Genomic DNA, 12,316 nt, shown 5'->3' on the forward strand with positions numbered 1-12,316 from the left:
TTTCAAAAGACGACACTCTGATTTAATAATGTACAAATTTACGCCTGACAGCTTCAAAATTGACAGAGTTTTTTAGTTAACTTGATATTTAATTAATATTAACAAAGATTTAGTAATACATAGACAGGTAAAAACGAGCGATATAATATCCCGACGTTTCGAGATATTTAATAATTTAATATTATGGTATTTAAGTTCCCTTTAATTATTATTTTCGCACTTAAATAGTTTAGTATTTGAATATTAGTATTCAAGTAATTAAGTTTCCTAGTACCTTAGCAGTGTAGTATCTTAATATTTTAGTATTTAAGTGTCTTAGAAAATCAGTATTTTAGTTAGTTGTTTATGATTTAATAAGGGCCATAAGTGAGAGTACAGTTTCTTTTTACTGTAATTATTTACCCCAAATAAAGTTTAAAGTTTAAAGTTCTCCTGTAATTGTTAAATTTTTTAGAGTGATAGGAGAAAAGAGAACACAAGCACTGGTAGGACCATAACGAGCTGAACTGCAGTCATGTTTTCTCCTGTTCCTCAAACGACTATGAAAGCTGTTGTTATCTATTTCCTTCGTTAAAAAGAAGAAAAAGAAAAGGTTGCACTGGCCGGGAATCGAACCCGGGCCTCCCGCGTGGCAGGCGAGAATTCTACCACTGAACCACCAGTGCGACCACGTCTAGACATATAAATATTTAAATATATATATCGGCGGATAAATCTTGCCATCTGAGACAGAAGAGGAAAAGGGAGGAGACCCTGAGGACGAAGTTGACTGACAGGAACTTGAGTACGGTGGGACTACGAACATCATGACCAATGGAAAGGCCGTCGAATGGTTATCTCCAGTACATCAAGGTCATTGGATGTCAAATATTAATCAATTGTTGGCGCCACTGGGTTTAATTTCGCAGCAACAATACCTAAATCACTTCATTTTTGTTTCCCTTCGTACGTTTCTCTGAGATTGTAAACAAGAAAACTTGCGGTAGCGAGCAGAATTTCACAACAATCCCATATCTGCAGAAGAAAAGCAACAGGAAATCATCAACACTGGAGATAAGTAACTAAAACAAAACAGATTTAATTACAAACCTGGATCCTTGATAACAACCAGCAGAAGCTCCTTGCAAACATAGTTTCCTGGAAAAATCTGCCAGCAGTAGTCACTGGTAAGTGAGAAAATATAAGAAGTTTGTTCTAGATGTCTTTACTAAAATATTTTTGTAATTTTTCGTGAAGATTTCAGTATGAAAGATGCTTGGGTATTGAGCTGTCATGAATCAGATTTCAAAATTACCATCTTAATGCCTCCCAAATTTTTTCCTGCCGACTTCTTGTGGAAACTTAGTCGTTCTTAGGTAGATTCACAGACAATGATCTCACCGTGATGGATGGATTATCAATCACTTGGCATTTTATTGAGGAAATCTATAATGAGCTCTATTTAGATTATTAAGATGTTTATTTTGGGTGGTGCAGTTCCACAGGGTTCTGGAGCGTAACGCTTGTTTCATTTCGCACTGGAATACTGTCTAGTCAACAATAGGAATACTTTAACATAAGATAAACTTAGAGCCATAGTAAGGTAACGTCCTAATATCTTGTATCCTGTGTAGTTTTTCGGTTATGGTTCACTGTTGAGTTTCCGCATATCCAAAATGGCGCATATCCAAATCGCCACAGAAGCGAATCCGGAAAGTTCAGGCTTTATGGAAATGATCTCCATTCTTCTAGCCGCGCAATTTTACAAACATAAAATGAGCTCATAACGTTAAGTGCTGTTTTGGTTTGATATTTATGAACCTCTTTTGCAATCAATTACTTCTGTTTCTTTCTGTTTCTGTTGGTCTTTGGATTAAGGAGTGACCTTTGTGTCTGGTAGAACTGCGTGACACTAGTAACTGTCTCTTGTCACAACTCTCCTTGCACGGAAATATGCGGATTTTAAACAATCCACTAGTTGTCAGATCATCAGTAGGAAATTCTGTATCTAAGTACAATGGTCAACACCAATAGCTCAGCAACCGTTTCCTCTTCAGACAAGTATCAGATTTTCTATCGTACATGGAATGTCCCTCATGTCTGATTCAACTGCGTCACCCGTCAATGTCGCTCAACCTTTATGAACGCAAATATGCTACAATCGTTTCCGCAGAACTTAGCTTTCTTAAATCGTTTAGGGAAGGCTCGTTAAGAGAGAAGACTAGAATCACATTCCAAATAGACCGGAAGGCTCGAATGCAACATACTTCAATATCCAAAATACCTTTTTTTAGTCTGCCGATATACATTGGGGATGGGAGAGTGAAAAAAGGAAAGGTAATCAGAGAAGACTCTTTATAGAGAAAAGAAGGTTTGTAACTGGTGTTCATTCGCCCTTCTTACCAAGGACAAATTGATTTCTTTCTAAGGAGGGGACGGATGCACAAAGCCTTTACAAAAACAGGCTTTTTAAAAGTCCACCTGTCACCAGGAATCTTTTTTATTCTTCCTAACTGATGTCAAAAAAATTCGAGTGGCAAAAAACTTATCAACTTGAGTTTAAAAATTGGCTCGAAAGCTGAAGCCCTCCTCGTTTGATTGATGGATACTTACGCCCTCGGGAGAGAGATCAAACTGTGCAAAGGCAATCTTCAATTCGAGAAAAAAAAATTTTCCACGTTTTCGGTCCCAATCTTCCGATTGCCCAACAGAATTTTAAATCTAAAGAGTTTGCAAACTGCAAACTCCTCAATCATCCGTCGAAAAATCTACGAGGAACGTGAGGACAATATAGATTCTTTTATTTTGATAACGTCACTATAAGCACAATATCTGAAAAGGCTTTTTTTTTTGCTTTTCAGAATATTCCCCGATGTTGAAAATATTCCTTGATACGATACGTTTATTAGAAAAATTCAAATGCTCCGTTTTACCAACAAGAGAGGTCTATAAAGAATAAAACGATTCTTCTTTCCGTAAATTACATGTAACAGGTTTTTTAACGGGCGATCACATACATTTACCTTTGATATTTTAATTTTAATGCGCGGTAACATGCTGTGACATTTTCTTCCGATTTTTGTCAATATAAAAGAAATTGCGCAAACAAATAAAGATCTTTTGCGGGCATTTTCTTCATGTTAATGAAATTTCCATTTTGAAATGTACACAAAACTAGGTGTTCTTTCATAGTCTGCTTATGCAAATTCACGACACTAGGTAATTTCAACCCGCTTTTCATGCAAATCATTGAGAAGTGGAAGTCGAATGTCGTTTGTCTATTATCGAAGCCTTGAGCAGAAGGTAACGATTTGAGTGTACTGGCCTAAAAAACGATGTTACGAAAACATCCGCGATAAACTGATTTGGTGTAATTTCAAGGCCATCCCGCAAGAGATAGACTGTTGTTGATATTGTTTACACCTTCAAAATTTTCGACCTATTGATAGGTTCGAGGAAATTTATTTTGGCCCAGAGACACGGTGTAAAGAATAAATTAAAGCCTGTCGTTGAAGTCGCTTGGTCGACGAAACTGAGGTAAGTACTTGGAAATCTCACTGTTACTTGACTCCGCAATTAGTTCATCAGTTGCCTCAGACAGTAATCGAGCACATGGAGTAGCATTCGGTCAAAGTTAAAATATCTTGTTCGATTACATTCAGGCGTCCTTGAATTGTCAGACAGAACGTATAAATGTAAATCCGTGTGTGGTGCTCCACTTCTCGAATCCTTCTCGCTCGGTGATCATGGACGTGTGATCTCGCATTCTCGATGAAACTTGGAGTTGTTCGTCGATTTCGAAATTTTTTGTGCTTCAATTTTGTTTCTTTTGCGAAGGAACCGTAAAAAAGCTGACCTGCTGACCTTTTTTCTTTGGCTTATATTCTTCCTTACAAAACACAAAAATTACTGTTTGCTTTTTTTCTGCTGCCGTTTCTTTTGGAAGATTAATTTGCAAAACACAATCTTTTATCGAAATTCTGGTATTTTATCTTTTGTCTTTAAACCTCCAGTAGAGCCTTTTCAAACAGGCTTGGGTGGTCAAAGGTAAATAAATGTATGTAATGTGTTAGACCTACAAATCATGTGCAAGGCTGGGTTAAAAGGAAATTGTAATTTGAGACGACAGCCTTTGGATTAGCATAAGCTTTCATAGAAGAAATAACTGGAGTAGGGCCAAACTTCCCTTTTCCTTTGCAGCCTGAAGTTTTAGTGTGCTACTGTTAAGGATCTAAGGTTTATACTTTACAGGTCGTTATTCTGTCAGTGACACGCAAAGTTAATTCAAATTATTGTGTTCTGTTGATGTTAAACAATTCATGACCTCGGGGAAATTAAGTCCCTTTGGATTGACGCTCCTCCAAGTTCAGCCTTCTACAAATAATTTCTATGTATATTATATTGACAAACAGCTACCCATCAATGTACGGAGATCATTATTTCATCCACCACAGTTGTAAAGAAGACTAAGGAATTTCTTGGCCATACTGTAATGCATGGGAACTTCTTGTATTGAGGTCAAGCGAATTATTGTTTGTGTGAGTGGTTTGTTATATTCCAATGCCAGTCATTTTTTCTGGGTAATGTAAACGTACACACTCACGTTTGTCTGTAACATTTGATAATCATGTGAACTGCAGGCTGAATCGGTTTGTTCATTTTATCATGTACGGTTTAGACTAACTTCCAACTGTTTCTGGAATGAGGCGGTCACGGTTCAGTTGGTCATCAATGTGCTAACATAAGGAAAAACAATGCCAATTGCAGATGACTTTTTTTTAGGGCTGTGTTCAATATCAAAGAGATTTTCCGGTCCCTTAGAGACACTTAACTGTAACACTCCGTACAGAGGGACAAGTATAGATTATTAAGGCTTGTAACCAGTATATTTGTAAAGCTAAAAATGAAAAAGTTATTGCACATGCAACCCATAAGAACAACTTCCACATGAAGAACATGAAAAGTTCAAATCCAAAATTCGATGGAGATAAATTTGCATAAAATGAATGAGAGTTTGTGTATTTCACTAATATTGAGTCACTAAAAGTATTTTTTAGCCTAAACCCACCAACAAAGTATAGAAGATTATTCTTGACCCCGCAGTCAATTTATGGCCACTGTCCTGACTTAAAATGTACGGACTGATTTTGAAATTTCTTAAACTTCTAATTTCTAGTTTCCCGGATGCTCGTTACATTTAACTTGAATGTGAATAAAAACAAAAATTAAAAGTAAAAAAAGTAATGTCGCGACCGATCGAACACTGTCTCCTGAAGTCGAATTATTTTTCGTTCCAAAAAATTTTAAAACTATAAGTAGTTTTTATTTTGTCTGACCTAGGCTGCACGCGTCCTCCTTGCGTTTTGTTTGCCTATTTTCTTCCTGTTTTCATTTTTTGTATCGTCTTTGTTTTCTTAAAGATGGTAATTACGGGGATACATGATGTAACATAAATCTTCTCTCCTCCAGATCATAAAAATTCTTCTAAATATGGCTGACGACATTGAGGAGATAAAGTTCCATATCGTCAAGAATTCTGATAAATCCAACGGCGTTGAGAACAGGGTTGAGAAAGCGGACTTCAGCACTTTCAGAGGGGATATCATAGTATGCTGTGGCGGATATGAAGGAAGATTCGAACTGGATGCAGTGGAAGCATTTTGTGTAAACACTAACACCTGGGCTGATCTGCCTCCCATGCCAGTCGAATGCGACAGTTTAGCTGCAGGGGCTTATGGGAGCGCTGTGTTCGTGGCTGGAGGATCTGACAGGTGAATTCACAGTAATGTTGTTTTTTGACTATGATTTCGTGAGTTTTTTTAACAGGGTTTTACATTTCCAGTGGTAGGAAACTGACCTTAGCTCAGCCAAGAGGTTTGGCAAATCTTTATGTCTTTTATCCAGAAAATCTTTTCTAGAGACCTAAATGGTCCTTGGCCGTATTTATAAAGGCCCCCACAATCGATTTGTGTAACCTTTGATTTACACCACAGGTAAAGATATTTGAGGTTGATCAGACGTCCATCCACACATGTAATTAGCGATAAGTCCCTTTTTGTGAAACATAGCTTTACAAGTAAATTATACCATGGTACACAAACAGATTGTTAACGTTTGGGCTTTCTGTTGTGGTAGAACATAAAATAAAGTCTCTGGTTGGAATATAACGAATGTGCCGAGCTGGCCACAAGTTGTACAACCAAGACAAAATATTTACTATAATCGAAAACAGGAGTTTTCCTTTGTTCACATTATAAACATTTTAGAACAAACACGATATCTAAAGTTTTTTGAGAAGTGTCTTTTGTTTGTCTATTACAGGAAAAAGCCTCTTGATAATGCGTCAATGTTTGATTGGCAAGAACGGGCTTGGAGGAAACTTGCCCCGATGGTCACAGCTCGTGCATACTCCTGTGGAACAATGGATAAATCGCGAGCTCGTCTGCTAGTAGCAGGGGGGTTTAATAACAGAGAGCTGGACTCGGTGGAAATTTTTGATGTGAAGACTGAAAGATGGCTGAAAGCATCTGCTATGCCAACAGCTCGAACAAAATCTGGGGGAGCTATTGTAGGAGATTACTTTGCTGTGGTCAGTTGAATATTTTTCTACCTTTAAAGTGAACTCGTTACGATATTTATTGTGTCCATAACAAGCGATTGGAACTCATCGGCCAACATTTCTTTTTATGTTAGAGTTGCGTTCACCACCTTAATTGTTTTTAACGAGAGTATATTACAAACTTTTATGTGTTAATGCATTAGGTCGGTAAGGTCTTTGATTAGTTTGTTAGGTGATCTTTACCACCAAGGGATATGAATGAGTCTGAGCAAACCCAAACCACCGACTCAAAATCAGCCCTGGAAGAAATCGAACAAGTTGCTTGAAGGGTAAGGCAGGGAGACGTGATAAACTAGCATTCGACTCTTTGACGAATGTAGTAATACTCCATCGATCAAGCTTAGTCTGGTACCCCTCTGGATCGTCAAAAGAAGAGAAAAATTAGTTGTCATGTGATCCTATGACCTAATAATGTGTCAGTCACTGTATTTTCAGGTGGGTGGGGACGAATTTGGTCGTCCAACCGATACAATCCAATGTTTCAACTTGAAAGCGGAGAAGTGGGAAACATTTCCCGCCATGAGCACGAAACGTCGACGCTGCGCAGTCGTAGCCGTGGGTGAGAAGCTTGTTGTAGCGGGAGGTCTGACGCTTGGTGACTACTCATTGGATACCATCGAAATGTTTGATCTGCGCAACCGAAAATGGTTTGATCTTCCTAACATGCCTTGTACGCGATTCGGCTGTGGTGCATGCGTAATCAATTCACAGATGTTTCTCTGTGGTGGAAATGAGAAGTTGAGAATGAAAGCGTATTCAAACCGGCTTGACTCGTTTGACCTGATGACGCACACCTGGGAAATCCTTCCAAGTATGGCACACCGTAGGATCCATCCTGTTACAGCATCCGTCTGTGTCTAAACAGCAGGTCCAGACAACAGCAAAGACAGACTACATGAAACAATTTTCACGTCTGATGATGTGTCCAGGATGTTTAAAGGTCCTCTACACTGGAGGAGAACATTGCTCTTTTTAATTGACTTTTCTTGATATTTTTAATTCACTTTTCGTTTAAATTCTTTTATTTTTAGAAGACTAAATCGGTAGAACGTGTCTTAGAAATGCGACGTTATTTAATTTTTTTTTATCAAAGTTCGTTTCTACTGAGTGAATGTTCAAAACACCCAAAGATAAGAGATCGAGGTGATGGGTGTAGTTGCAAGAAGTAAAAGATTGATCCCAGGAAAAAAAGCTTGATGCAATCATGATGTTTCTTTTTTTCTTCTTCTTTTTCTCTTTTTTTTTTTTTTTTAATCTTTTTCTTTCTTTAATCGAAAAGAAATGCCAGCTACTTAACTTACATTTCGCTAGAGCATCTTGCATAGGAATAAACTTCACTTATCAATCCCTTTAGTTTTTCCGCCGCCCGGCTGCAATAGTATCATTGTAATGTTGTCAGTGCTAATACCATCCTCTTAAGCTGAGTGCAAAATGAAGAGCAAGCGCTTAAATTGGGCGCGAGTAGCTTTCCTTAGAGGACTCTTCACGCTCCTACCCTTTGATTGCCACCAACAGACGTATGGTAGAAGTGATAGAAATGTGGGATTTTGAGTCGCTCCACCTCTATCCCGGACATAAGAACTCTGTCTAATAGTTCCCAGTCCTCCCCTCCCCATCCAGTAAACTCCCGTATGTTCATTCCTCCAACGTGATCAAAGTCAGACTTGTACATTGCCAGCAAGCCAAATCCAAGTGTCTCCCAGTAACCAAATGGAAGCTCGGGATGATAACCGCAACGAAGTCTCTTCACCACTGGTGCGAACGCCATTTTCCCTTCCACGCAATGCTAAGGAATAAAGTAATACTGATGTCAAGCGAGAAATAAAAGTTCAGTTGTAAAATCTTGTTAATTACCTTTGGGCAGTCTCTAAAACGGATGTACCTTACGGATGGTGGAAATCAGATGGGAAGGGATCTTTAAGTGAAGATCACACATGAATAGTATGCTGTGAGGATCCTTTATAGCCTCAGCTCCACGCTGAAGGGCCAAGGCCCTCTGGAAGTCCTGGTCCCTAGGTATCTTCACCAGCGTGTACCACTGAATAGAGCTCCTGTTTAGCACGGCTTGTATATCGATGTCCTTACTTTCATAGTCAACGATAATAACGTGTATTTTGAAGTCCCGAGTTTGACGAATTACCTCTGTAAACAATAATAAGAGAGGGATTTGTCTTCAATGAATAAATCATTCCTGTACCGCCCATGTGTTTAACCATGCTAACGATTAGATGTTCTGGGACTGAATGAGTTCAAACAAGAGAGAATTAATAACAAGCTTTACCTCTTTTATGACAGGATTTAAGAAAATTCAATATATATGTACCAGAGCGGATTATGGAAAAAGGCGTTACAGACTCAGGATATAAAAGAGCAAGATATCCAGTGCGCGGTACAGTCCTCCCTTTCCAATCTGTACTTGACTCTTTTTAATCCCTTTGTTATTCACTTTTCGTACTGCATTTAACGAGAATTGGAACGTGTAAGCCTGCTCAAATTTGTTAGCACCTCCGACATCATAAATAAACACGTAGTCCAGGATTCTTAGCATTTTAGGAAGACTGCATTCCATCTTTCCCACAATTCTCTCTTTTCATTTATATGAGTCAGAAAGGAATAGTGAAGGTAACCAACGACATTGTTCGCCAGACGTTTTTAAAAATGTGGGCGTATAGCCTGACTCTCAAGTTACCTGCGATATTCTTTATAAAATAGAGTGCCCAGCGCCCAGATTTTCTCACAGGTACAATAATATTCACAACAGCATTTTTGTTCCAGCGGAATCCTGCAGGATAACACAAACTGTCTTCTTCAAGGGGCTTGTACACGTATTCTGAGAACAGCACGCTCCCTCCAGTTTGTTTTTCAGTTAAGCGTAATTCCAGGAGGAAGCGATCGCCTTTCTGAGGGTCGGGTACGTGCTCAACTGAAACTATTTCCTGGAGTGCGTAATGCCTGTGAGAAAATGATGTTACGCAATGTTGACTGACAAAAATTTAGCTAATGTTTGTTCTAGAAACCTTTTTGGTTGTTAATGAGCGGCCGCTTTGGTAAACGTTGATTTAACAGACATCGAACTTTGATGTTTTCTTCGTGTTTGATAATTGGCTGTCGAGCCTTTAGATACTGCATTCACCCAACAAAAAATTTGAAATAAAACCTAAATAACCAATCATCTTGCTATTTAATCCACTGAAAGGCGGCGCAGGAAAGTTTAAACACATTTCCATCACAATTTTTCTTTGTAATCTCAAACCCTTAGATGTAATCAGCGTTTTGAATTTAATGAGCTTGTACCCATCCACTGCAACTTACTGAGGATATCTTACTTCTAAAGCGTCTATGAACGTATGAACCACACCCTGAGCCATGTTCGGATTTGTCAGAAGATTTCCAGCTGCATTTTCCTGCCACCAGATATCTTCATTTTTCATTAATGCGAGAGAATCATTGGTGGTATCTGGAGGATAAACTGAGGCAAAATGTGTGTTACTTTTGTTTCGAGCACCCTGTAAGGAAGACAAAGCAAGAACACACCTTTAATTAAAGAACCAAATTTGTCTAGAATCTGACTGGAACTTTTTATCGCGCCTCTATGCATACTTTTCGAGAAAGGGGTTATCTCGAAAATTTTTCTATAGCAGTAAAGCTTGATAGAAAAGATGACATAGATCTCGTTAACTTGTTCCCTTGGACAAGAACTGACATGGCCGACAGCCAGACAGGCAACGTTTGCTGAACCCTATGAGTGGACAAGGACATGTCAGAGCTTCATTATGTTGCGGGTCATTTGTTGTTTAGCACTCACCTGGAATCGAATCAGTTTATGCTGGACCAAATAACTCGGTTCGTACAAACACTCAGGCAATGCACCCTCCATGTCGTCCAAGACAACGAAAGGTAGAATTGAGTCACCTGATTCTTGTGGCTCTTCTTTGTAATCAGCCAATCCAACAGTGTTATCAGGCACGTGACTGTCATTCATGGCAGCTCGTAGATATTCACCGGTCACAACAACGAATACCGCTTCACCTGCTAATCTCCAAGTCACCTCCAGATGGAGTTTGCCAGACTGATGTTTGTGAAGCACGTTGATAAGATATTTCACATTTTTTGTCAAGGAAAAAGCTGTAGAAACTTGAGTCGCAGTTGTGGAATAATTTCCAGGTTGTCCTCGACCAGGATTTTCACGAGAACCGAGAAAAGCAATTTTCCGAAGATTTGCCGATGAATCGTCGGAGCTCAGCCACAGTTCCGAATTTCCACTCGAAGAAATGGCAAAGTAATACTCGCCGCTTGCAGATGGTGAAATGAAGCCGAACATTCGTTCCCCCAAATTTTTTAAGTATTCACCGTAGGAAGAAGCAGAAGTCAACAACATGCGTTTCGACGGAGCATGTGGGAATAAGATAAATTCACGCAAACTTTCCACTTGAAAGTGACACACATTATCCCAAATATGGAGATTCAAAAATCCTCGCAATGAGAACGTTGTATCTTCATCTTGGCTCGGTTGGTTTTCTTTGCGGAATGGAGGAAGGTCACTTGAAGAATATTTGCTATTAATGGCTACCAAATCACTTTTTCCGTGTGGTAGCAAACCGGTTGAACTGCCAATGTTCTTCATAGCATCACTGAAAGTCTCCTTTTCCTTAATAAAGATTCCTTGCTGGTAGCTTCGAGCGGTGAGTAAATCCTTTCCTCGTGTCGGCCCAAAAAATGTCTTTGTTGTTGACCCTTGAGAAAAGCGATTGACATCATCAATAAAAATGAAAGATTTCCTCGGCTCTTGAATGGCAATGTAGAAACAAATTGTAAATGAAAAAAAGAAGAATAAAGCTAAAAGAATTTGCATTCTTTTCCGTTTGACATTATTGTAGCACAAACGCAGAATTTTCACGCTCATCTTTGTCGACTCGTGTTTTAGTTGTTTAGTTTCCAGCGAGTTCGGATCTTTTTTTTGGAATTAATAATGGCGACCTGCACAGCGGAAAAACTCATTTGAATACGGTCCGTACATTCTTCTCAGATAAAAGTTTTCTCTTAGCAACTAAAGCAGCATTGTGCTATATTCCGTCTAAATTAAAGATTTAATAAGGGGGGTTTCTTTTTTAAAAATCAACCCTTCATTAGTGCGCAAAAAAAAAACAAAAAAAGAAAGAAAAACATCATTAAAGAAACAAGTAAATCACTCGTCACTAATGTAGGACAAATTCAACTTTGCCAAATGTAGAGAATTCCCGCTGTTTAAATCAACAGCAACTGAAAGTGAACAAAGCCGAGAAGAACTTTTATGTAAACAGTAAGATTTGTAACTCACAAAGAGTTCCCAGAGGTCATTCATTCAACAAAGTATCAAGGTTCAAAATTGATGGAGGTTCTACTGGCTTACTTTGAAAAGCTTAAAGCAGTTGTATGGATTGCGGCTGGAGTAATAAGGCTTAACCGAGGTGTAAACTCCACGTTTTAATGTTTCCTTCGCTTCAGAGTTTCACAGCGTCGTATGGATTCCAGTCTCTCTACCTACGTCACATCGAAATTCTCTGAATATTTACGAAAAAATCTTCGCGAACTTTGCGAACTAACTTAGATACTCACACAAGACAATAGAGTTCAAAAGTACTTTTTCAAAAAAAACAAAAAGGTCACGTGGACGTGATCGCTGGAATTCACATGCTATTAAGCGTTCTTAAAGACACGCATACAAAATAAGACAGACAC

The 12,316-nt window shown here is 38.7% G+C and overlaps 2 protein-coding genes and 1 non-coding gene across 6 annotated transcripts; 1 reads left to right on the plus strand and 2 right to left on the minus strand.

Moving 5' to 3' along the window:
• Window positions 1-594: 594 nt before the first annotated feature.
• On the minus strand, window positions 595-665 carry Trnag-gcc (transfer RNA glycine (anticodon GCC)). The gene has a single exon. It is a non-coding gene; the product is annotated as a tRNA-Gly (tRNA).
• A 217-nt stretch (window positions 666-882) lies between these two features.
• LOC111329588 (uncharacterized) lies at window positions 883-7,800 on the plus strand. Of its 4 annotated transcripts, none has more exons than XM_088754416.1 (5): window positions 3,097-3,516; window positions 4,392-4,517; window positions 5,449-5,750; window positions 6,301-6,568; window positions 7,034-7,800. In XM_088754416.1, exons 2-5 carry the CDS (start codon window positions 4,476-4,478, stop codon window positions 7,457-7,459), a joined length of 1,038 nt encoding a protein of 345 aa, XP_088610542.1. In that variant the 5' UTR covers window positions 3,097-3,516; window positions 4,392-4,475; the 3' UTR covers window positions 7,460-7,800. The 4 variants fall into 4 exon arrangements, with proteins under 4 accessions (XP_022790055.2, XP_088610542.1, XP_022790053.2 ...); XM_022934318.2 differs by lacking the exon at window positions 4,392-4,517 and having other exon boundaries at window positions 3,100-3,282; window positions 3,429-3,516; XM_022934320.2 differs by lacking the exons at window positions 3,097-3,516; window positions 4,392-4,517 and adding an exon at window positions 883-1,166.
• A 34-nt stretch (window positions 7,801-7,834) lies between these two features.
• Window positions 7,835-11,899, minus strand: LOC111329555 (beta-1,4-N-acetylgalactosaminyltransferase 3-like). The gene is made up of 5 exons (XM_022934287.2): window positions 10,404-11,899; window positions 9,911-10,104; window positions 9,288-9,550; window positions 8,481-8,740; window positions 7,835-8,384 (listed from the first exon to the last, which is right to left on the minus strand). The coding sequence occupies exons 1-5, from the start codon at window positions 11,499-11,501 to the stop codon at window positions 8,082-8,084; spliced, it is 2,118 nt and encodes a 705-aa protein (XP_022790022.2). The 5' UTR covers window positions 11,502-11,899; the 3' UTR covers window positions 7,835-8,081.
• Between the last annotated feature and the right edge of the window lie 417 nt (window positions 11,900-12,316).

This window comes from Stylophora pistillata, chromosome 3 (assembly GCF_964205215.1).
Source record: "Stylophora pistillata chromosome 3, jaStyPist1.2, whole genome shotgun sequence".
In the NCBI taxonomy this organism is placed as follows: domain Eukaryota; kingdom Metazoa; phylum Cnidaria; class Anthozoa; order Scleractinia; family Pocilloporidae; genus Stylophora; species Stylophora pistillata.